The sequence below is a fragment of the Lissotriton helveticus genome, chromosome 11 (assembly GCF_964261635.1).
Source record: "Lissotriton helveticus chromosome 11, aLisHel1.1, whole genome shotgun sequence".
NCBI classification, from domain to species: domain Eukaryota; kingdom Metazoa; phylum Chordata; class Amphibia; order Caudata; family Salamandridae; genus Lissotriton; species Lissotriton helveticus.
This window is the reverse complement of record NC_136072.1, coordinates 111,361,552-111,388,025: the sequence shown is the minus strand read 5'-3', so window position 1 is coordinate 111,388,025 and position 26,474 is coordinate 111,361,552. Positions and strand designations below refer to the sequence as shown.

The window sequence follows — 26,474 nt, the reverse complement described above, 5'->3', positions numbered from 1 at the left end:
GCGCTGATTGAGAGGGCGGCGCATAACCATGACGTCGACATGCACGCCGACCCCGTGGAGGAAGTCTTTCTCTTTGATACGTTCTCAACATCGGAAAGGTCTATAAACACTCTGCCTATGCTCAAGGGTGTGTTCAAACATGCAAGTGACATTTTTAAAGAGCCCACTAAAGCAAGGGTGGTAAACACCAGAATTGAGAGGAAGTACCGTCCTGCGCCCGTGGACCCTACCTATATCAAGGGCCAACTCCCACTGGACTCCTTGGTGGTGGCTAATGCTCGCAAAAGAGCGAACTCTCAGGCAACTGGTGATGCTCCTCCTCCAGACAAAGAATCCAATATCTTAGAAGCCTCTGGGAAGCGTGTAGCTGCTCAAGCGGCTAATATTTGGAGGATCTCCAATACACAAGCCCTGTTAGCAAGATATGACAGGGCACACTATGACACGTTAGAGCAGCTATTGCTACACCTTCCAGATACTTACAAGGAGGGAGCAGAAATGCTTATACAAGAGGGGAAGTTGATCTCCAATGCGTCCATTAAGTGCGCGTTAGATGCGGCTGACACAGCAGCTTGGGCCATAAACACTAGCGTAATGCTCAGGAGACATGCCTGGCTCCGCATCTCTGGTTTCAAATCGGAAATCCAAACTACTCTACTCAATCAGCCAGTTAACCCTGACTTCCGGTTTGGTCCTGAGGTAGACACCACTCTGGAAAAGATTAAAAAAGACACAAACTGCAAAATCCATGGGAGCTCTGCAGTCTCAACAGTTCAGGGGTGGTTCCTTTCGTCTCTCCGGTAACAGGGGAGCTTCTAGAGGACAAGCGTTGCAACAAACCCAATACACCAAGGGAGGCACACAAACCACCTATAACAAAAACAATAGGGGTGGATACCGAGGGAACAGCACCAAGGGCAGAGGACGTGGAAATAATAATGCCAGATCCTCCGCCGCTAACAAACAGTGACGTCTTGTCACTGCCCCCGACCATACAACACCGGTCGGGGGGAGACTTCAGCAGTTCCTTCCAGTCTGGGAAAGCATTACCACGGACAGGTGGGTGAGACAACTTATACATCACAGTTATTGTCTGGGGTTAACATCCACTCCACCCAACATACCCCCAAGGCACCATCCTATGTCCGCAGAGCACATGCACTTATTGCAGCAAGAAGTCATTTCCATGCTGCAAAAAGGGGCCATAGAACTCGTGCCTTTAGACCAACAAGGAACAGGGGTGTATTCACTGTACTTCTTAATCCCAAAGAAAGACTGGTCTCTCAGGCCCATTCTAGACCTCAGGCCCTTAAACCAGTACATCCTATCAGAACACTTTCACATGCTCACTTTACAGCAAGTTCTGCCATTGCTCAGTCAGGGGGATTTCCTAGCAACCCTAGATCTGAAGGATGCCTATTTCCACATTCCCATTCACCCCAGTCACAGGAAATATCTCAGGTTCACCATCAACAACCAGCATTACCAGTTCAAGGTCCTGCCTTTCGGGGTCACTACAGCCCCCAGAGTGTTTACAAAGTGCTTGGCGACAGTGGCCGCGCATCTTCGGAGACAACACATCCATGTCTATCCGTATCTAGACGACTAGCTTGTCCAGGCGAAAACAGCCCAGCAGTGCGCCAGCCAAATGTCCCGCACAATTCACCTCCTACACAGTCTAGGATTTTCACTAAATTACCAAAAGTCTCATCTTCAACCCGCACCTATACAACAGTACCTAGGCGCAGTGATAAACACTCTCACTGCCACAGCGCAGCCAAACTCAGCGAGAGTCAACAGCATGCAGGTGCTGATTCAAAAATTCAGGCCACAACACTCACTCCCAGCGCAAGTGTTCATGCAACTGATAGGCATGATGGCCTCCTGCATCTTTATAGTCCCTCACGCGAGGCTACACATGCGTCCGCTTCAGGAATGCTTAGCGCGCCAGTGGAACCAGGCTCATGGACAGCTGAAAGACCTAGTGTTGGTGACCGGTCGTGCATACAACTCTCTGCATTAGTGGAACACACAAAACCTTTGCAGGGGACGACCGTTCCAAGAGCCTGTACCATAGGTAGTGCTAACAGCGGACGCATCTCTCCAGGGATGGGGAGCTCATGTCCTCCATTATACTGTGCAGGGACTGTGGACCACGCAGCAGAAAAGGTTGCACATCAACCTACTGGAGCTGATGGCAATCGTCATGGCGATGAAGGCATTCAAGTTGCATCTCTGCAACAAAGTCGTGCTGATCCGGACGGACAACATGACTGAGATGTATTACATTCAGAAGCAGGGAGGGACACACTCTCCACAATTGTCACACCTGGCACAGTGCATGTGGAAGTGGGCCATTCAAAGGAACATGTTCCTCATGGCGGAACACCTCCCAGGCAAAGACAACCAGATGGCGGACCTGCTCAGCAGACACAGCCATCAAATGCACGAGTGGGAGATACATCCCTCAGTGCTCCAACCATATTTCCAGCAGTGGGGTCATCCAGAGACAGACCTATTCGCCACACAAGAAAACGCAAAATGCCGCACCTTCGCCGCCAGGTTCTCACACCCGCAGTCTCAGGGCAATGCGATATGGATGAACTGGTCGAACAGATTTGCGTACGCTTTTCCTCCAGCACCGCTCATACCGCTAGTAGCACGCAAACTGAGGCAGCACTCCATGATACTCATCCTGGTTGCTCCAACGTGGGCACGGCAAGCATGGTACACCACGTTCCTAGAACTTTCAGTGGTGCCCCACCAGCGCCTAAGGCTCACACCCAGTCTCCTCACGCAGAGCCATGGAGACATTCAGCACCCAGATCCGCAACAGCTGAGCCTTGCAATATGGCTCCTGAAGTCATAGTTTGGCTACCTCAACCTGCCCTCTGAATGTATGGACATCATCAAGGAGGCTAGACGGCCTACCACCAGAGCATGCTACGCGACAAAATGGAAGCGTTTTGTCATCTATTGTTCCAATAATTACATAAATCCACTGGATGCTTCCACGCAAACATCATATGTTATTTTCTGATAGATACATCTGCCGTGTGGATTCCTCACCTTGTGAATATCCCCCTTGCGTCAGCAGCTTTCAGAATTTTCTTCGTAGCACGCCGGCGTGGACGACGTCACAGGAGCACGGCATCGCGCGCGACTCCGCCTGACGTCACCGACTCCTTATTAGACCCACGTCGGCGTGATGACGTCAGTTCCCTTTTTTCCGCGTCGTCGACGCTAACGGTTTCTGGGATCTTCTGCGATACTTTGTATCTTCTACTATTATAGTGTTGCTATTTCATCTTTGATTATTTTTTTTTGTCGAAAATGTCGTCGAGGAAGACAGGATTCAAGCAATGTGGGTCTTGCGCTCGCATGATGTCGATCACCGATCCTCATAACGATTGCTTATGGTGTCTTGGATCGGACCATGACGTTAAAAACTGTCGATCCTGCTTCAAGATGAATCCTAAGGCGTTAAGAGAACGTGAAGCAAAACTTCTTCTTGCGAAGGTAAGGGGAAGAGAGGCTGAGAGATCTTCGAGGTCGACGTCGAGACGCTCGAAGTCGAGACAGAAGTCACATTCGAAATAGAGATCGAGGTCGGCTTCGAGGTCGAGGTCCAGAGCAAGGTCGAGATCCAGAGAGAGGTCGAGATCTGGATCCAAGTCGGCTTCGGGTCATGCTTCGAGCTCCTCGAAGAGGAAACACAAGAGGAGAAAACACAGCTCGAGACATCATTCTGGTAAAGAGTCTTCGGATTCGAAGAAGAAGTCTCGTAAACATCATAAGGACTTCGTATCTTCTTCTCCTTTGCAGTGTCTCAGAGGTTCCCCGACTCCGGAACAAGAACCGGATCCGGTGTCCCACCATGCTTCAGAACATGAAGAAGAAGAGGAAGTTCCTCGAGCTCCGACTCCGGTAGAAGCTCCTGTGGATCAAGAGGATCAGAATGAACCTATATCTGAGAAACCTCCTTCAGAACATCCAGTAGGTTCGTATCCTTCTTTTCCTGGTCCTGGACAGGACCCCTCGCATTTCCTTAATGCGATGTTTGGAGTTTATTCGAGAGCAATGTACCCCACTGGTGCACCAGTTGGTCCCATGGGTCCATTGTCTTACAACTTGGGCATTCCTCAAAGTTACGCCCCAGCTCCTTTTATGCCGTTTATGCCGATGCCTTTTACACCTTGGCTCGGTACGGCTCCACCGAGGTCATCGACTCCGCATATGGCTTCGCCGACTCCGGATCAACCTCGTAATTTGGATCGAGGTACCACACCAGTCCGTGAGTCTTGTCCTCCAGCGACCCCGGCTCCTCGTTCGACGTCGGATCCGGCTCTGTCAGAGTCGTTACCGGATCCATCGACTTCGGTTTGTATGGAATGGTCAAGACGCAGGGCTCAGCGTCTCTTGGAAGAGAAGAGGGGTGAAGATTCTGATGTAGAAGAAGGTGAACTTCTAGATCAAGGAGATTATTTTGAAGACCTACATAGTGCTAGTGGTCTTGAGCTCTCTCCTGAGTGGGGTTTACCATCAGTTTCTGATGCACCATCTAAGGACGTGGCACCCTACCATGTTGTTATTAGAAAGGCTGCAGATCTACTTAATTTGACTTTACCTACTGTTGAGTACAAACCTAACATCCCCAAAGAGGTTTTACACTCTCCTTCTTCTATTATAGAGCCTACACTACCATTTACTGAGGCTTTAACTGAACCGATAATGGAGGTCTGGAAGAGACCGTTGACTGCTCCTGCTGTTTCAAGATCTGTAGCAAGACGCTACAGGGTGGCACCTGGTGACCCTGAGTTTCTCTCTTCACATCCTTCACCAGAGAGTCTAGTGGTTCAGGCCGCTTGTTCCAACAGGGCTGCAGGTTCTTTTCCTCAGGTACCAGCAGACAAGGACTCTAAAAAGTTGGATCAGTCTGCAAAGAAGATCTTCTCCTCAAGTAGCATGGCTCTGAAATCTACTAATGCTACTTGCCTTTTGGGGAGATATGTTCATGCATTGATGGACTCTGTGAAGCAGTTGTCATCTAAACTTCCAGAGGATGATAGAAAAAACTTTAATGAAGTGGTCTCCGATACTCAAGCTGCAGCACGCTTGGTAATTCAGAGTGGCATGGACACAGCAGACTCTGTTGCCAGGATTATGGGCTCTACTGTTGCCTCTAGATGGGCAGCATGGCTGAAATCCTCCGATTTCTCTGCAGATGTACAATCCACGTTGTTGGACTTGCCTTTTGATGGAACAGGCCTTTTTGGGAAGAAGGCGGATGTGGCTTTGGAAAGATTCAAAGATAGCCGGGCTACTGCAAGATCTTTGGGTCTCCAGACAAGAGGTTCTACCACTAGAAAGTTTAGAGGATTTGGTAGATCCTCCTTTCGTCCTTTCAGACAAGGCCAACAACAACAGCAGCAGCAACAAAACCCTCTGTACAAATCTTATAGAGGTAAACAGAAGGGTCGTGGACGTGGTCGTCAAGTCTCCTCTTCCTCTACTTCCTCCAATAATACCCAACCCCCACCTACATCAGCAAAGCAGCCCTAGATCCACCATTCTGGATCATGTGGGTCCGGTAGGGGGTCGGCTTACTCATTTTCTACGGGATTGGGAATCGGTTACATCAGATCTTTGGATTCTCAATCTCGTAGAGAATGGGTATGCACTTGCTTTTCAGGAGTTCCCTCCCAATTACCCTCCTTGCCAAGGTTATTGTTCAGAGGACCATCTTCATCTCCTGCAGGAAGAAGTCCTGGCGCTGTTCTGAAAAGGTGCGATAGAGGTGGTTCCAGAGCAGGAAAGGGGTCAGGGATGCTACTCCCGGTATTTCTTGATACCCAAAAAAGATGGCAGGCTTAGGCCAATCCTGGATCTCAGGATTTTGAACCCTTTATCTCAAACAGGAGAAGTTCAAAATGCTCACACTTGCACAGGTTCTTCAAGCGCTGATGGAAGAAGACTGGATGGTGTCGATCGACTTACAGGATGCGTATTTTCACATCCCCATTCTGAAGTCGCACAGGAAGTATCTCCGTTTTACGGTGGGATCGCAGCACTACCAGTTTGCGGTCCTTCCTTTTGGACTTACTACTGCGCCTCGAGTTTTCACCAAGGTGATGGCAGTGGTGGCTGCACATCTCAGAAGGTCGGGGATTCCTGTGTTCCCCTATCTAGACGACTGGCTGATCAAAGCAGAGTCGCCGGAGAATGTGCTTCATCATCTGCAAGAGACAACTCAATTGTTGCACAGGTTGGGTTTTTCGATAAATGTACCCAAGTCTCACCTGGTGCCCTCCCAGCGCAACCTGTTCATAGGTGCGGTACTGGACACTATTGTATGTCGTGTATTCCCTCCACCTCAAAGGATTCGCGACATACAGGAAATGATTCCTTTATTTTACAATGGAGCGGTCATTCCAGTCCTGAAGGTCCTTCGCCTGCTCGGTCTGATGGCTTCTTGCATTCTGTTGGTCAGTCATGCACGCTGGCCCATGAGGGCACTCCAGTAGTGCCTCCGCAGGCAGTGGTATCAGCACAACGGAGATCTCAGGGAGTCTGTGAGGATCTCCAGAGAAACTGCAGCGGATCTGTCTTGGTGGAGTGTGGAAGGCAATCTGTCTCAAGGAAAGCCTTTTCAACTTCCTCCGTCAGTGGCCACAGTGATAACGGATGCATCCACTCTAGGGTGGGGTGCTCATCTGGGGGATCTGGAGGTCAAAGGTCTTTGGTCTCCAGAGGAAAGGTTACTTCATATCAACCTTCTAGAATTGCGGGCGATACGTTTCGCGCTCAAGGCCTTCCTCCCTTCCCTTCGCGGTCAGTCAGTTCAAGTCCTGACGGACAACACGACCGCGATGTGGTATATCAACAAGCAGGGAGGTGTAGGGTCGCAGTGTCTCTGCAGAGAGGCTCTGCGTCTCTGGTCCTGGGTTCAGGACCATCAGATTTGTCTGATGGCAAATCATCTGGCCGGAGTTCTGAACGTTCGTGCAGACGTTCTCAGTCGGCAGTTCTCTGCCGACCACGAGTGGATGCTTCACCCGGAGGTTGTCCACGACATCTTTCAGATGTGGGGGACTCCTCGGGTGGACCTGTTCGCCACTCGCGAGAATGCTCACTGTCCGTCATTCTGCAGTCTCCAGTATCCGATGCAAGGAGCTTTGGGGGACGCTTTTCAGTTGAGTTGGGGAAATCAACTCCTTTACGCGTTTCCCCCCATACCCTTGATTCCTCGGGTTCTGATGAAGATTCGCCAGGACCGGGCCCGAGTCATATTGGTCGCCCCGGATTGGCCAAGAAGGGTGTGGTACACGGACCTACTCCACCTCTCCTCTCACCCGCCGCTCCGTCTCCCTCTCAGGGCAGACCTCCTCTCTCAGATGGAGGGGCAGGTTCTACACCCCCACCTCCAGACATTACACCTTCATGCATGGAGATTGAACGGAGCAACCTGATCAAAGTCCATGGGGGCTCTCCAGTCCCAGCAGTTATGGGGTTTTACTTTTCGTCGCTCAAGCAATAGAGGTGTTTCCAGAGCCAGATGTCCCAGCAAACACAGTACACTAAAGGTGGGGCGCAAACCTCCTACAACAAGCAGAGTAGAGGCGGCTATCGTGGCAACAGCACCAAGGGTAGAGGTCGTGGAAACAACAACTCCCGATCCTCCGCCACCAACAAACAGTGACGCCTTGTCACTGCCGCCCGACCATACAACACCTGTCGGGGGGAGACTCCAGCAGTTCCTGCCAGTCTGGAAATCCATCACCACAGACGGTTGGGTCAGAAAACGTATCCAGTACGGTTATTGTCTGGAGTTAACGTCCACTCCACCCAACATCCCGCCAAGGCACCGTCCTATGTCAACAGAGCATTTGCACTTATTGCAGCAAGAGGTGCTCGTCATGCTGCAAAAAGGGGCAATCAAGCTCGTGCCGGTGGAAGACAGAGGCACAGGAGTTTACTCCCTGTACTTCTTAATCCCGAAAAAGGACGGGTCCCTCAGACCCATACTGCACCTCAGGCCCCTAAACCAGTACATTCTCTCAGAACACTTTCACATGCTCACGCTGCAGCAAGTTTTTCCGTTGCTCAATCAAGGGGATTTTCTCGCAACGTTAGATCTCAGATGCGTATTTTCACATTCCACTACATCCATCACACAGAAAATACCTCAGATTCACCATTCAGAATCGGCATTATCAATTCAAGGTCCTTCCTTTCGGAGTGACCACAGCCCCCAGAGTGTTCACGAAATGTCTGGCGACAGTGGCTGCGCACCTCAGGAGGCAGAACGTGCATGTCTACCCTTATCTGGACGACTGGCTGGTTCAGGCAAAGTCAGCCCAGCAGTGCGCCGCCGACATGTCCCACACCATTCACCTTCACGGTCTGGGCTTCTCACTGAACTATCCGAAGTCGCACCTTCAGCCAGCCCATGTGCGGCAGTATCGGGGCGCGACAATAGATACTCTGGCGGCCACGGCTCAGCCAAATTCTGTGAGGATCAACAGCATTCAGTCGCTGATCCAGAAATTCAGACCGCAACACTCGCTTCCAGCAAGAGTGTTCATGCAGTTGATAGGCATGATGGCCTCCTGCATCTTCATAGTCCCGCACGCGAGACTGCATATGCGTCCGCTTCAAGAGTGCTTGGCACATCAGTGGAATCAGGCTCAAGGACAGTTAAACGACCTAGTGTTGGTGACCGGTTGGGCATACAACTCTCTGCATTGGTGGAATCCACACAACCTTTGCAAGGACCGACCGTTCCAGGAGCCTGTTCCACAGATCATCCTAACCACGGACGCATCTCTCCAGGGTTGGGGAGCCCATGTACTCCACTACACAGTGCAGGGAATATGGACAACGCAGCAAAAGAAGATGCACATCAACTACTTAGAGCTGATGGCAATCTTCATGGCGATGAAGGCATTCAAGGTACATCTGTGCAACAAGTTCGTGTTGATCCGGACGGACAACATGACAGCCATGTACTATATTCAAAAGCAGGGAGGTACACACTCTCCACAGTTGTCTCATCTGGCTCAGAGCATGTGGAAGTGGGCCATTCAGAGGAACATCTTCCTCATGGCGGAACACCTCCCGGGCAAGGACAATCAGATGGCGGATCTGCTCAGCAGGTACAGCCACCAAATGCACGAGTGGGAGATACATCCATCAGTACTCCGCCCGTACTTCCAGCAGTGGGGTCATCCAGAGATAGACCTGTTCGCCACAAGGGAAAACGCAAAATGCCAAAGCTTTGCCGCCAGGTTCCCGCACCCACAGTCGCAGGGCAATGCGATATGGATGAACTGGTCCGGCAAATTTGCGTACGCTTTTCCCCCAGCACCTCTAATACCGCTGGTGGCACGAAAGCTAAAGCAACACTCGATGACACTCATCCTGGTTGCTCCAACGTGGGCACGCCAACCATGGTACACCACGTTTCTAGAACTATACGTGGTACCGCATCAAAGGCTGCACCTCACACCCAGACTTTTGACGCAGAGCCATGGCGACATTCAGCACCCAGATGCTCAACAGCTCAACCTGGCAATCTGGCTCCTGAAGTCTTAGAATTTGGCTACCTTAACTTGCCTCCCGACTTCATGGATATCATACGGGAGGCAAGAAAGCCCACCACCAGAGCATGCTATGCAGCAAAATGGAAGCGGTTTGTCATTTACTGTGCAGAACACAACATCAGCCCGCTTGATGCATCTACTCACAACATCATTTGTTATTTGTTACATCTTTACAAATGTAATCTAGCATATGCTTCCATTCGGATACACTTATCAGCCATAGCGGCTTATCTCCAAAACAGGCAGCACCTCTCAGTGTTCAGAGTGCCTGCCATTAAAGCTTTTCTAGAAGGATTGAAGCGAGTCATTCCTCCCAGGACCGCGCCAGCTCCTGTATGGAACCTTAATGTGGTCCTCACCAGACTGATGGGCCCACCTTTTGAGCCTCTACATTCATGCGAGATTCAGTTCTTAACAAGGAAAGTGGCTTTCCTAATAGCCATTACGTCACTGCGACGTGTTAATGAGCTCCAGGCGCTCACCGTACAAGAGCCATTCATAGAAGTTCACTCCAACAGGGTGGTGCTGCGCACTAACCCTAAATTTCTTCCTAAGGTAGTTTCACAGTTCCATGTCAATCAAACTATTGAACTGCCTATGTTCTTTCAAAATCCAGAGAATGTGGCTGAAAGAATGCTCCACACTCTTGACGTTAAACGAGCTTTGATGTACTACATTGATAGGACCAAAGATTTTAGGAAGACGAAACAACTCTTTGTTGCCTTTTCTGCCCAACACAAAGGCAACCCCATTTCCAAAGCTGGTATAGCCAGGTGGATCGTTAAGTGTATTCAAATTTGGTATCAGAAGGCTAAGCGCACTTTAACGATCCCCCCCGAGAGCCCACTCCACCCGCAAGTTTGGGGCCTCCATGGCTTTCCTTGGTAATATCTCTTTGGAAGACATTTGTAGAGCAGCCACATGGTCTACCCCACAGACATTTACTAAACACTACTGTGTAGATGTGCACTCCAAACAGCTGTAGGGCAGGCTGTTCTAAAAACACTTTTTCAAACGTCTGCAGCTGGCACAGGCGGCCGCCGATAATGGAGGGACTGCTATATATTCTATGCTATAGATATGAATTCAGCAGCCCACATGCCTCGAACTGAATATGCTACTTACCAGTATGCATCTGTTCTTGGCATGTAGGGCTGCTGACATTCATATCGCCCACCCTCCTCCCCGGCGCCTGTAGCGGCTGCAGAATTTACACTTACTCTTAGCATGGCCATCGCTCACACTGTTACACTCTATCTTCGCCACAATGGCTAAAAACAATCTGGGGATGGAGTCGATGCCCATGCGCACTGTAGTCCAGGGGAGGAGCCACCTATTTCGTGATACTTCGAAGACTCTTCCAGGACAACAATGTGCAATCATCCGGACCCAACACTAGGCGGCGATCTATGCTATAGATATGAATGTCAGCAGCCCTATATGCCAAGAACAGATGCATACTGGTAAGTAGCATATTCATTCTAATACATTTGTGTTGTCTTGTGCCCTAGTCTCTTAATGAAATGACTGTAAATAAGCAGTTTCAGACATTTCTGTCTTTGAGAGTACTATGTACAAAATGTGCCTCCTAAATCAAGTGGTAATGAAACAGTAATTACTTTTTTTTACATTTTGCATCTGTGACTGAATTATTTATCCTACAATCGACCGGTGATTCCTGGCCACTTACCTTCGGTTTTATTTATTATGCTTCCTTCCTCCTTTCTTTCCTAATCCTCATGCAGGGGAATTTGTGTAGGGGCGGAGGAGATGATGTTGGGTGATTCACTTGCCTCAAGTTTCATTTATTGGGAGATGTACTATGTATGTCTTAATTCTTAACGTAACGTTTAACGATTGACAATATGTTCTTGATGATTTTAATGTGAAAAATGAATGATTGAATTATAGACTTTATTTTCTTATAAATATTCTTAGGAAGAATTCAGGATTCTTTTCATGACCTTTTGGGATCATTTTCTATATTTTCGCAACACATGCTCTTTCATAAGCTAAAATTGTTTTGTTTTTATTCTCTTTAGGCTACTAGTCAGTGCATCTCAAGATGGGAAACTAATTATTTGGGATAGCTATACAACTAATAAGGTAACGTTTACAGAAATAAATGAAAGCAGTTATAATGTCTCATTTGAAATACTTTCACATTTTGATTGCTACTTAAGTATTTTTTTCGAATGGACAATACTTTATTCGATGGAAGATAGAACAAACATTTTAGGTTGGCCACATTTCCATTTTTACAACTATTGCTCTTTCATGGAGTACTCAACTGTTATGCTTTAAATTAGGTTTGAAAGCTGTGCCTTTTGAAGCATGAAATCTCTTCTAGATTCACATGCTTTGTACAATTCTGTCATCTAGTGGTTGTCTAGTTTAGTAAAAAAAAAAATGTTTTGGATCGTGATTTAGGTTGGTATAAGCGGAGCCTTGCATGACGTCAATCGGAATCCCACAATGCCCACATTGTTAGATTATTTTTTTCGGCTGTTGGGTTCGGAGGTGCATTGGTCGAGCCCCCTCAAGGCCCCCAAAGAAAGCGGTTGAGAATGATCGACTGGATTGAACCCTGAGAAAGATTTTCCGATTTTGGTGGGTGGGGTTTGACGTATATGGTGGAGAATGATAAATAGTCAAGGTGGCAGGGCCGGTTCTAGGATTTGCGGGGCCTTGGGCCAAAAGGGAATGTGCGAGAGGCTCCTCTAATTTTCTTAAGTGACCCCTTGCAAGGAGACCATTCAGAGAGACTGCGGGAGGCCCTTTGTCCAGCATTTTAGCGCCTGCTGCAATGTCTTTTAATGGTCTCCTTGCAATCGGGACACGAGGAAACGTCTCCCTCCCCTAGGCCTCCAGACACCATCCCTGAGAGGCCCGGGGAGGGCCCCTCCTCCTAATTGCAAGGAGACACCTTTCTTTCTGTTGCATTGACAGGGAAACAACAGGACACACGATCGGTGTGGGGTCCCATGCTGGTAGGCTGAGTGCGAGGCCCTGGGCAGCGGCACACACTGCCCATGCCTAGCGCCGGCCCTGCCAGGTGGAAACCATGTGTTTACTTAGCGTAGTTTGAGCATGAGCACAATCTTTAAATTCTGCCAGAACTGGCATCGTAAGTTCGCCCTCAATGACAAATGTGCAGTATATCTGTTTTTGCCCCCTTGAGACCATATGTTAGAGGATTGTTTTCCATGCTTATTTTCTAAAAGTGACTTCTAGCCTCCGATTCCTTACCTTTTGAATATTTCCCAGACATCAGACTTGTTCAGGAAAGCTTTTCAGGAGTACCACTGCGTGCCAGTAGGTGGTGCCGATTTGGTCCTTACAGCAAACAGTCTGCTCTGAAAATGTCATGCTGAGCCAATATAGGTGCCACTCCCATGCGCTGAGGAAATTTGTTTTCAAGACTGTCTGCCCCCCAGACGGAGAACCCCCAAAGCAAATTTTTGGTCAGTTTGCAGATTCCAAGACTTGAGATCTTATTGATGGACAAAGTCCAAACACAGAAGGGGCAGAATGAGAGGGTTGGCGCGGAGTCTGTGGCCAGATGGTCACTACCAGAAAGGGCGCTACCCATTGTAAGGAACTTGTTCAGATGGACACTTCTAGCTGCAGAATTCTCAACTTTTGAATATATACCAAAGCAGTGCCTATTCAGTGGTGGGCCTATGAATGGACTATGGACTCCAACAGGAAGCCCTGCAGGACCAAGCTGGCAAAATCCCCTCTCGGTGAACCTGACTATCCAGGCAACAGTGCTTCTTAAAAGTAGGAAGGGACACCCACTCAACTGCCCTGCAAATTTCCAGGACATGTACTTGGCATGCCATTACAGTAGCAGCAGCTTTGGCATATTAGAATGAGCATGCAGTTCTTCTGGAGGCTGCTTTTGGGCTAGTGCATAGCGTTACTTAATGCATAGCATAGTCCAGCAGGAGATGGTTTTCATCTGCACTACCTTGCCTTTTTTGGCTCCAGAGTACCCCAAAAGAGCTGATCGTCCACTCTGTAATTTTGGTACGATCTATGTAGAAGCTCAGTGCTCTCGAAATCCAAGCGTTGGAGTTTCTCCTTCTCCTTTGCGGTTCGAGGCCGAGCATGGTGATGGTTTGACCGACATGAAAGGGTATCACACCTTTTGGCAGAAAGGATGAATGAGTCCACAGAACCTGTTTTTCTGGGAAGAATGTAGTGTATAGTGGAGTGTTACAAAGATCCTGAGGCTCACTCACACTATGTGTCGAGGTGTAATGGAAAGCTCTGAAGCTGTTCCAACGGAGAGCACATGAGATTAGTAAGGACCAGATTAAGGACCCATTGAGAAATTACAAAGGAAAAAGGGAGAAACAGGCGTTGCAGCCCGTTTCACAAAGTGCATCACAACACCCGTCTTAAACAAGCATTTGCAATGCAATAGGTCCCGCAGCATTAAAGTTTGAGTTACTGGCATTGTATATGACAATGCTTTGCATTAATTTTTTTTTAAATTTGCAATTGGTATATAAACATTTTTTGTGAATGGTTAGCTGTTGCTTATGCTAAGCTAAGTTGGCAGTAATATAGAGTGCTAGTCATGCTTGTTATAAGCATGCTGATTTAAAGTGCTCTGATACCTGCGGGTAAAGTTTGTGCTATATAAAAGTGAAAACGAATAAATAAATAAAAAACAGCCTACCTGTACCACATCCGTTCTTATGACAGAAGCATGCACAAAGAGAGAAGGGAAAGAGGTGTGCACACACGAGGAAGCACATGAAACAATGGAAGCGCAGAGGTACGCATAAACGCGGGGAGGCAGAGGGATGCACACAAGAGAAGCTGAGAGGTGCAAGCGGGGATGGGGAGGCACCTGGATGCGCACAGCACGAAGGAGACAGGGGGTGTACAGGTGCACAGAGGAATGCATAGGAAGGCGCAGAGGTGCACAGAGCGGGAGGCAAAGAGGAATGCACACAAGCGAGGCTAAGAGGTGCAGCAGGAGGGACAGATTCTTGCACATAGAGGTGAGGACACAGGGGTGTAAGGGTGGACACTGGAGGGCATAGGGAGGCACAGAGATGCGCACAGAGTGAGAGCATATACAAGTGCAAACAAGCGAGGCTGAGAGGTGCAGCAGGAGGGCCAGATTCTTTCGCATAGAGGTAAAGGCACCGGGGTGTACGGATGGACATAGGAAGGCGCATAGGTGCACAGAGCGGGAGGCCGAGAGGAGTGTACACAAGAGAGGGCAAGAGGTGTAACGCGAGGGTGGGAGACAGATTGATGCACACAGAGGGAAAGAGAGGGAAGTACAGGTGCACACTGGAGCCCCAGGGAGGCACAGAGGGCACACAGATGGTGGCATAGAGGTATGCATACAAGAGAGGCTGTGAGGTACAAACCGGAGGTGGGGACAGATTGGTGCACGGAGAAGGAAAAACACAGAGGGATGTACAGGTGTACACAGGAGGCCACCAGAGGCACATAGGTGCACACCGCGGGAGACGGAGAGCAGGCAAGCGAGGCTCAGAGGTGCAACAGTAGGGGCAGATTGGTGCACATTGAGGTAAGGACACGGGGTGTATGAGTGCACACTGGAGGGCATAGGGAGACACAGAGATGCGCACAGCGGGAGGCAGAGCAGAATGCACACAAGAGAGGCTGAGAGGGTCAACACGAAGGATGGGGCAGATTGGTGCACACAGAGGGGCGGAGACAGGGGTGTACAGGAGCACACAGGAGGGCATAGGGAGGCACAGAGGTGCGGACAGCTGGCGGCAGAGAAAAGTGCACACAAGAGATCCTAAGAGGGTCAACACGAGGGATGAGGCAGATTAGTGCACATAGAGGGACGGAGACAGTGGGGTGTACAGGAGCACACAGGAGTTGAGCAATATAGCTGGCTGCAATCCTTGCACAATGCAAACTGCCAGAACTAAGAGTTCGAGGCATGTGGGCTGCTAAATTCATATCTATTGCATAGATCGCCGCCTAGTGTTGGGTCCGGATGATTGCACATTGTTGTCCTGGAAGAGTCTTCGAAGTATCACGAGATAGGTGGCTCCTCCCCTGGCCTACAGTGCGCATGGGCATCGACTCCATCCCCAGATTGTTTTTTTCCGCCATTGGGTTCGGATGTGGTTTCGACGTCTCCGTGTCGGAACCGATAAACTTTGTTCTTAAGGCCAAAAGGCCTTCGTTAGCTGCGTCGGTATTGTTTGCGTACGGTCTCGAGCGTCGTCCGACTCTCTGAGCCGGAAATCTACGGAGTCAAGTAACTCTTCGGACATCGAGGCCCTCTCGTCGCGACAAGACCCGACGAACTTAACATGGAGCGGAGCCCGTTCAAGTTCTGCCCCGTCTGTGGATCCAAATATCCACACATCGATGTGCATCCGGTTTGTAATAAATGCCTCTCACCGGACCACAACGAAGACAACTGCATGGCCTGCTCTAAATTCAGGTCAAAGAAGACGCTCAAGCATCGGCGCGCGGCGCGCCTCGAGGCCCAGCGAGCGACACCAGCACCCGACAACATATTCGACGACCCCGCGGAAGAAGGCGGTAGCCATCATCTCCAGATTTCACCACCGTCGACGGAGGTCCAGGCCGATCCCGAGGCACTCGCCGGAGGACAGGGCCCAGACCTTGAATACGTCGAGGAGGTAGGGGACGACGAAGAAGTTTATGGGGCCGCGGAAGATAGCTCAGAGGAAGAGCTATGCCCCGAAGTCTATATTACTGAGGCTCAGGTCACGGGATCGCCACTCGGCCTTACCCACGACCCTGCACCGCTATCCCCGGCCCCGCCTTCTAGCCCGGCCACGGACACTCAAGCGGAGCCAACATTGCACATATCGAAACCGAAACTGAAACCTTCGGTTTCTACTGCACCCAAAATGGCCGACGTCCAGCCAAAATCGAAACCGAAACCAAAGGATTCGACAACACCTAAAATGGGCGACGTCCAGCAAAAAATATCAAAGCCTGCTCCTTCATCGACTCCGTCCGCCTCCGGCCCACAGAAGTCGAAGAAGACTGTCGAGTCGACAGCGCCGCAGAAGGTGCACAAGGACCCGTCCTTCAAGAAGGCCGTCCATCAAGAGCCGACCTCTGTTGCTCCGGCACAGACGTCTAAGTCTGTTCACACGCCTTCGGATGCTCCTACGGCGCCGTCAAGTAAACGCCCAGTCGAACCAAAAACGACTAAAAGCCACGACCCGAAGGCCGCAGCACCTACGCATCGGCACAAAGATGCCGGATCTGCAGCATCGGCGTCGGCGCAGAAGCCAACAACGGAGCCGCGGCACGTTGCAGCTGAAGATTCGTCGACGCAAATACCGTCGACACCGAGGGACTCCGACGCCACCGAACAACGGCCGTCGGTTACAACGCCCTCCGCCTCCTTCACTAAGCAGGTCACCGACTCCCTCAAACGGATTCGGGAAAAAACTTTGTCGGCAACGGCTTCCACGCCATCGGCTCCAAAAGCGGTGGACACACCTCCGAAGTCATCTACCAAGCGTATTTACACTCTGCCACCGAAGGTGGCACCAAAGGCATTTGCACCTAGATCGGTGCAGAAGACTTCGGATCCTTCGGCGCAGAAGAGCCGTTCGGATCAACATCAAGCCTCAGAAGACCAATCTGAGCATTACATTGATGCCCAAACAGGGAAATTGACCCTTTACAAAAGGAAGATCACTTCCCAACCACTGGAATCCTATATTATTCCACTGAAGAAAAAGAGGCCAGCAAAGGACATTCCTGCCCTTATTGAGCCTATTCTACCACCACCAAGAAGGAGTCCATCACCTTCCCCCAACCAATCAGGGGGAGAGGATGATGAGGATGACGACCAATACAATTTCCCAGTGGACAATGACCCTGATGTTCAGCAGGACTCATATGACAACACTGGGGACCAAGGTGGACAACAGGTGGTACAAGATCCACAAGGTTTTGGGGCACGTACATCACCAACAGAGGATTCTGCAGCATTTAATGCTTTAATCGAACGGGCAGCAGCAAATCATGATGTGGACATGCATGCTGACCCAGTGGAGGAAGATTTTTTGTTTGACACTTTCTCTGTCTCAGAAAGGACAGTTAAAATACTTCCTATGCTCAAAGGTGTCCTTAAACATGCCCCAGAGATCTTTAAGGAACCTACCAGGGCAAGAGTGGTGAACCCACGTATCGAGAAAAAATACAGGCCAGCTCCTGGAGATCCTGCATATATTCGAGGACAGTTGCCTCTAGACTCGTTGGTGGTCGCCAATGCCCGCAAGAGGGCAAACTCCCAAACTACGGGTGAAGCTCCTCCCCCAGACAAGGAGTCGAAAGTGCTTGAGGCATCCGGCAAGAGGGTGGCTGCGCAGGCTGCCAATGTATGGCGTATAGCAAACACACAGGCACTATTGGCGCGATACGATAGGGCGCATTACGACACCCTAGAACAGCTCCTTCAACACCTACCTGATGAGTATAAGGAAGCAGCCGAAATGCTCATACAAGAGGGAAAGCTTAACTCAAACGCTGCAATAAAGTGTGCACTTGATGTAGCAGACACAGCTGCTAGGGGAATTAACACTAGTGTCATGCTGAGGCGACAAGCTTGGCTTCGTATATCTGGATTTAAGCCTGACATCCAAACTACAATCCTCAACCAGCCCGTCAATCCTGACAGACTGTTTGGCCCAGATGTAGACACCACCCTTGAAAAGATTAAAAAGGACAACGAGACTGCTAAGTCCATGGGGGCACTACAGTCACAACAATTCAGGGGGAGCACTTTTCGTCGCTCAGGAGCGCGTGGTGTTACCAGAGGACACTTGGGTCAACAATCACAATTTACAAAGGGTGGTGCACAATCCTCCTACCCCAAGCAGGGTAGAGGGGGTTACAGAGGTAACAGTGCCAAGGGCAGAGGCAGAGGGAACAACAACTCCCGTTCCTCTGCCGCCAATAAACAGTGACTCTCTGTCACTGCCCCCCGACCATCCAACACCTGTCGGGGGGAGACTCCAGCAGTTCCTGCCAGTCTGGACGTCCATCACCACAGACAGGTGGGTGAGAAAACTTATCCAGTACGGTTATTGTTTGGAGTTAACATCCACTCCTCCCAACATTCCCCCAAGACACCGTCCTATGTCGGCAGAGCACTTGCACTTATTGCAGCAGGAAGTCTTGGTGATGCTGCAAAAAGGCGCAATCGAGCTCGTACCAGTGGAAGAGGAAGGCACAGGAGTCTATTCCCTGTACTTCCTCATCCCAAAAAAGGACGGATCCCTCAGACCTATTCTGGATCTACGCCCCCTCAACAGGTACATACTGTCAGAACACTTTCACATGCTGACACTGCAACAAATTCTTCCACTGCTAAATCAAGGGGACTTCCTAGCAACCTTGGACCTCAAGGATGCTTATTTCCACATCCCACTCCACCCATCCCACAGAAAATACCTCAGGTTCACCATTCAAAACAGGCACTATCAATTCAAAGTCCTACCCTTCGGGGTGACTACTGCCCCCAGAGTGTTTACAAAGGGTCTGGCGACAGTGGCGGCGCACCTCATTAGACAGAACATACATGTCTACCCGTACCTAGACGACTGGCTTGTCCAAGCAAAGTCGGAACAACAGCACGCCGCACACATGTCCCACACTATTCAACTCCTTCACAGTCTGGGGTTCTCGCTAAACTACCCAAAGTCGCACCTTCAACCAGCCCATGTGCGGCAGTATCTGGGCGATACAATAAACACCCTGACTGCTATGGCTCAGCCAAACCCAGTCAGAATCAACAGCATTCAGTCGCTAATCCAGAGGTTCAGACCACAACACTCCCTGCCAGCGAGAGTGTTCATGCAGTTGATAGGCATGATGGCCCCCTGCATCTTCATAGTCCCGCACGCAAGGTTGCACATGCGTCCGCTCCAAGAATGCTTGGCAAATCAGTGGACACAGGCTCGGGGACAACTGACAGACCTAGTGTTGGTGACCGGTCGGGCATACAACTCTCTGCATTGGTGGAATCCACACAACCTTTGCAAGGGACGACCGTTCCAAGAGCCAGTGCCACCGATTATCCTAACAACGGACGCATCTCTCCAAGGGTGGGGAGCTCATGTGCTCCACTACACTGTGCAGGGACTGTGGTCCACCCAGCAACAGAAGTTGCACATCAACTACCTGGAATTGATGGCAATCTTCATGGCGATAAAGTCCTTCAAAGTACATTTGTGCAACAAAGTCGTGTTGATCCGAACGGACAACATGACAGCCATGTACTACATCCAAAAGCAGAGAGGTACTCACTCACCACTGCTGTCTCATCTGGCTCAGAGCATGTGGAAGTGGGCCATTCAGAGGAACATTTTCCTCATGGCAGAACACCTCCCAGGCAAGGACAATCAGATGGCGGATCTGCTCAGCAGATACAGCCATCAAATGCACGAGTGGGAGATACATCCATCAGTACTCCACCCGTACTTCCAGCAGTGGGGTCATCCAGAGATAGACCTGTTTGCCACAAGGGAAAATGCAAAATGCCAAAGCTTTGCCGCCAGGTTCCCTCACCCGGAATCGCAGGGGAATGCGATATAGATGAACTGGTCAGGCAAATTTGCGTACGCTTTTCCCCCAGCGCCTCTCATTCCGCTGGTGGCAAGAAAGCTAAAGCAACACTTGATGACTCTCATCCTGGTTGCTCCAACATGGGCACGCCAACCATGGTACACCACGTTTCTAGACCTTTCCGTGGTACCGCATCAAAGGCTGCATCTCACATCCAGGCTCTTGACGCAGAACCATGGCGACATTCAGCATCCAGATCCGCAACAGCTCAATCTGGCGATCTGGCTCCTGAAGTCTTAGAATTTGGCTACATCAACCTGCCTCCTGAATGCATGGACTTCATCCGGGAGGCAAGGAAGCCCACGAACAGAGCTTGCTATGCCGCAAAATGCGAGCGGTTTGTCATTTACTGTACAGACAACAATATCAACCCGCTAGATGCATCCATTCCTAACATCATCTGCTATTTGTTACATCTTTACAAATGCAATCTAGCGTACGCTTCCATTCGGATACATTTATCCGCCATAGCGGCTTATCTCCAGAATAGGCAGCACCTCTCTGTTTTCAGGGTGCCTGCCATTAAAGCCTTCCTAGAGGGACTGAAGCGAGTCATTCCTCCAAGAACACCACCAGCTCCAGTGTGGAACCTCAATGTGGTCCTCACTAGGCTGATGGGCCCACCTTTCGAGCCACTGCACTCCTGCGAAATTCAGTTTCTAACGTGGAAAGTGGCTTTTCTCATTGCTATCACATCGCTCAGACGTGTTAGTGAGCTGCAAGCGCTCACAATCCAAGAGCCATTCATCCAAATACATTCTAACAGGATAGTGCTCCGCACTAACCCCAAATTCCTTCCTAAGGTGGTGTCACAGTTTCATATCAACCAAACTATTGACCTACCTGCATTCTTCCAAAACCCACAAACGGTAGCAGAAAGAATGCTTCATATATTAGACGTTAGGAGGGCGCTAATGTACTACATTGACAAAACACAACACTTTAGAAAGACACAACAACTTTTTGTTGCCTTCTCAGCACAGCACAAAGGCAACCCCATTTCCAAAGCAGGAATAGCCAGATGGATTGTTAAGTGCATTCAAATCTGTTATCAAAAGGCTAAACGCACTTTAACAATACCCCCAAGGGCGCACTCCACACGCAAGTTGGGGGCCTCCATGGCTTTCCTGGGGAACATTCCCTTGGAAGACATTTGTAGAGCAGCCACATGGTCTACACCACACACATTTACCAAACATTACTGTGTAGATGTGCATTCCAAACAGCAAGCAGCTGTAGGACAGGCTGTTCTCAAGACACTTTTTCAAGCTTTTGCAGCTGGCACGGGCAACCGCCCTTAATGGAGGGACTGCTGTGTATTCTATGCAATAGATATGAATTTAGCAGCCCACATGCCTCGAACTGAATATGCTACTTACCAGTATGCATCTGTTCTTGGCATGTAGGGCTGCTAACATTCATATCGCCCGCCCTCCTCCCCGGTGCCCGTAGCGGCTGCAGACACTCTCTTGCATTCATCATTAGCATGGACATCCTTTACACTATTTCACTCCATCTCTGCCACAATGGCTAAAAACAATCTGGGGATGGAGTCGATGCCCATGCGCACTGTAGTCCAGGGGAGGAGCCACCTATCTCGTGATACTTCGAAGACTCTTCCAGGACAACAATGTGCAATCATCCGGACCCAACACTAGGCGGCGATCTATGCAATAGATATGAATGTTAGCAGCCCTACATGCCAAGAACAGATGCATACTGGTAAGTAGCATATTCAATTTTAGACATCTTCCATGATCACAGGAAGTGTTTCATATTGCACAAAAGCACACATAAAATATTCAGTGGAGTATAATCTTAGCATCTCGTGACACTTCACTTAGTGGCAAGAGCTCTCAACGACAAGGTTGAAAGAGGACATACACGCTCAGTTATGCAACTGAGAAGTTCTATTTGTAATAGGGATGGAACACAGTATAACAAGCAGTGACAAAGCCAAAAGTTAAAAGCAAAATACTTTCTTTATGATGTTGTGCAGCATTTGCCCCCCCCAAAAAGTGTTGTGATGCATACAGAGCGCATACTCGTCATGATGCTACTGGTGCCTGCATTCTTCATTAGACATGTGCATGCATGATGATGTGTGAGCATTTATCACCATACAGTCCTACAGAATGACGCCACTTGGCACTGTAAATTAAAAATTAAAAAATCCACTGAGCTACAGTGCATTTGAGCAAGCGGGGCAGCTGTACAGCAAATGGGACCATCCGAGCCTTCATACAAATGTAAAAAAAAAAAAATATATGACACGGTCTGTTTTTTTTGGGGGGCGACAGCACAAAGATGTTAATTTATTTTTATAATTGATCGATTCAGTTATCAATGAAATTGCAATTTCAGATATTGAAGCCAACAAACGTATGAAGCCTGAACCAGTTGATAATGCAATGTCTTCAAAGTTTCTTTCAAGTCTAAGGAGAAGATACAGATATAAAAGTACCAAAAGTTGCTAGGCCGCATGGTTCAGCATCCAAATGACTTGTCATTCACTCTTAATTATAAAGCATTGTCATGCAGAGTTTCTGAGACAAACACATTACGTGAAAATTAACACATAGCAGACCTGCAAGAGACGCTAACAAAAGCCCGAGACACTGCCTTTCCCAAAGTGGAAAGGCAGGAGATATTGTGAAGTCGGTGTGACAGAGTACAGCATGTTGACAAAAAAAAACCTCCCAAAATAAACCCACAAGCGAGGTAAACAGTCTCCGACACCATGAGACTAGGACTGAGACAAGGTGGTAAAGGATGTTTCTAAGGCGATGCTGGACCTTCTAAAGGATACATGGAAAGGTAAGAGTTTTGTGATGAATGTCATTTAAAAAGGAAAGTCAACTATTTGATTCAAATTTGATTGAGGTGGACTAGCAAGTCTGAAATCTCTGAACGCCTTAAAGACCACTCAATTTCCATATGCAGAATGCAACGGGGAAGTCATTGTAGAAATTTGGCAATCCGATATTTAGACTGGGAACGTAGGCGGGACGAGGTGGTCAAAGAAGCGACAGAAGAGCGTCTGGACATACAAATTAGTTGGATGAAAATTCACTGGACATATTTTGAATATACCACACAAGTAAGGAACTATATATTTAAATAAATAAAAAAAGGGAGTAGATTGGATATCTGAAAAGAGTCTCTCGCAAGCGCTTTGTGGCATGAACACAGTATGATGTGACATGGATCCCCACTTCCTTCATGCCATTCAAAGCATCCCGAAGGCCATCACTCTCAAATCTTGAGCGGGCGGCAGAGATGTCAGAATTGGAGTATTTAAATATTGTCAGCTTTCAATCCTGTGATCCTGGGGTACACAACGATTTCTGCAGCATGTACACGACTTACTCAGGTTACCTCCGATTTACATTAATAACCAGTCTGCAGCTGACGACAAATCAAACAAGGAAGACAAGCTGAGGATCGCCGGGCGCGAAACCAAAACCGCGGTGGGAGCGCACGAGACGCCGTCGCCGTGAGCGTGCACATCGGCTGTCCCGGCGCAAGCTGTGGATCGCGGAGAAGACACGTCGAGCTCCGACTCTGAATTGGAGCCTGCTGCCGCCGAGAGTGACCCGCTGCGTAGGGAGAGGGACATGCGAAAAGAGCCCGGTGAGTGAGGGGAGGGTGGGGGGGGGTAGAGGGAGGGGATATATATGTGTGTGTGTGTGTGTGCGTGTGTGCGCGTGGCGGAGGCGGGGGGGAGTTTCTCTATGTGTGTGTGTGCGTGTGTGTGTGTGTGTGTGTGTGGCGGTGGGGGGGGTTCTCTATGTGTGTGTGTGTGCGTGTGTGTCTGCTTACAAGGAGCCATGGGAGACAGGAGATGGTGAACGCGCGCGACCTGATCCGTTTACGCACGTGCCCATCTCTTGTCTCCCTTAGCTCCTTGTGAGCAGAACTGATCACAATAGGCCTCGCAGCGATGATCGCTTCACGATCCGTTCGCAGGTGCGAGACCTAAAAATGAGGGCTGGTCCAGTATTCGTAAGAAGATCAAGAAAATCCTTAATCGTGCTCAAAGCAAAGCTTTGCCAGGCAAGAGAGACAATAAACAAGCAAATGTTAGATATCTTGTCCTGGAGGGGGGGGGGGAGCAATCTGGTGTGTGCCACACCAAACCATATTTTTGTCCCAACGATAAGCGTATAAATCTTCTGTCAAGGGACATTGGGCTACAACAGACATAAGAAGGTTTGTCGGAGTTAGAGAAGCAGTAAAGGGATGCTCTGTCAATGTAGGAGATGGGTCTATCAGATGACAACATCAAGGCACAAGTACTGCAGGCAGAAAGCAGACTCAGACCTCGATGACACAATGGAAGTTGTGGATGTGGACTCCAAACCTGCGGTGTCCCATGCCTGTAAATAATCAGACGGGTCCAGAAATGAGACACTCAAAATACCGCTTATGACACCGAAGAATAAGGCATCTAGCCATACTACCTTACAAAATGAACCATTGGACCACAAGAAGTCGGCAGTCGAAGGAGCTAGATCCAACCCCATCCTTCCAGACAAGAGCAGCATACAGGCAAGAAGGCATTACCTCTATTGTGGAAGACATTTGAGGTTGAAGGGGGAAAACGGAAAAGGCACCATTCAGGATTAGTCCCAATAGGACAGTAAAACCTCTGGCGCCACCGAGGTCAAGAGGACGAGAAGGCCTCTGGAGGCCAAAAGTGAGGAATTAATGAAGAAAAAGAAGGGTTTTGGGGAGAATTTAGCCTAATATAAACAGCCAAATACATTGGGTGGTTTTAAAAAACACAGAAACACAACAATATGCAGACCTACTGGAGGAAAAATCTACTCACACAAGTTCACTCTGAATATTTTTTTTTAATTAAGGACGCTCACAGCATCAAATAAAATGATGTTCAGCAAGTGAGTTGTACCCCATTTTAAATATTGAGAATTGCATTTCTGTTCTCACAGGGACCAGTGGGCACTCTAGTGACACGAGCACTGACAGTGCATTTACACACATTTGTTCACTGTTTCTTTCGCTTTTCTCACCTCTGAAATTTCTATTATGAAGCACACTTTTTCCTTTTGGTTAAGAAAGTTACCGATGATGAGAAGTTGGTGAGCTAGTGACTGCCAACCGGCAAGACCCCCCTTTGTGATACACCCGTGAGGTAGTTTCTTACCCTTTTCACATTTTTTCACAAATTCTGTGTGGACACATATCTTTCTTTCAAATGATATGTGGTGTATTGACATTCTTTCTTGAAATTAAACAATTGGACACACAGGCTAGTGGTAGTGTGCCTTGCCTCTGAGGAAGTTTTAATTCTAGCAAGGGTAATGAAAGAAACATTTTAATGCATGCACAAAGCTACACTGAGGTACAAAATGGGGTGGTGATGGACGGAGCATCTGAATCAATCAAACACTCACACCCAGTCAAAAGATCTGGGTTTAATCCATCACTGTTCTTTAGCCCACTCTGCCACCCCAGTTCAGACATGGCTATATGCAAATCAGTATGACCCTGTGCCTCATGGGAACAGTCCAGCCCGAACTGCCAAGCCATGCCTTCCCTGGACCGGAAACAAGCTTCCGAGGACCGGTTTCTGGCATTCCAGCCGTCTTCAGCCCGGCTTGCTTGAATCCAGTGGCAAAGTGAGCAAGGGACTCACGTCTGAGCATACCCTGCCACACTTATGGCAGCCAAAAGCGGTACAAAATGGGGTGGTGATGGACGGAGCATCTGAATCAATCAAACACTCACACCTAGTCAAAAGATCTGGGTTTAATCCATCACCGTTCTTTAGCCCACTCTGCCACCCCAGTTCAGACATGGCTATATGCAAATCAGTCTGACCCTGTGCCTCATGGGAACAGTCCAGCCCGAACTTCCAAGCCATGTCTTCCCTGGACCGGAAACAAGCTTCCGAGGACCGGTTTCAGCTACACTGAAGCATCTTCTTTGGTGAGCATCTGAATCATGCTAGAGTCATGCTTACGTTTTCTTTGCTTTACTTTACAGCTTTTGGTAGCAAAGCTTATTTGAAAAATTAAACCATCATCTTTATGGCCTAATAAAACACCAAATTAGTCAACTTTTAAATTGGTTTCATTTTTTAAATTGAGTTAAAAATAATTTAGTAGTAACTAAGGTTACCTTTTTAGTTCAACCCTACCAGAAATCGCAAGCTTTCGGGTTGCAAAAAACTTATTGTGAGCTTACTTAAACCTTTTAGATGCTGGGAGCCTG

The 26,474-nt window shown here is 48.9% G+C and overlaps 1 protein-coding gene across 2 annotated transcripts in view; it reads left to right on the top strand.

Moving 5' to 3' along the window:
* Positions 1–26,474, top strand: part of GNB4 (G protein subunit beta 4) — a 708,510-nt gene that overhangs the window by 414,354 nt on the left and 267,682 nt on the right. For both annotated transcript variants that reach the window (XM_078665739.1, XM_078665738.1), the window contains one exon: positions 11,645–11,708. In XM_078665739.1, coding sequence (XP_078521865.1) covers positions 11,645–11,708 — 64 coding nt within the window. The remainder of the gene's footprint in view (positions 1–11,644; positions 11,709–26,474) is intronic.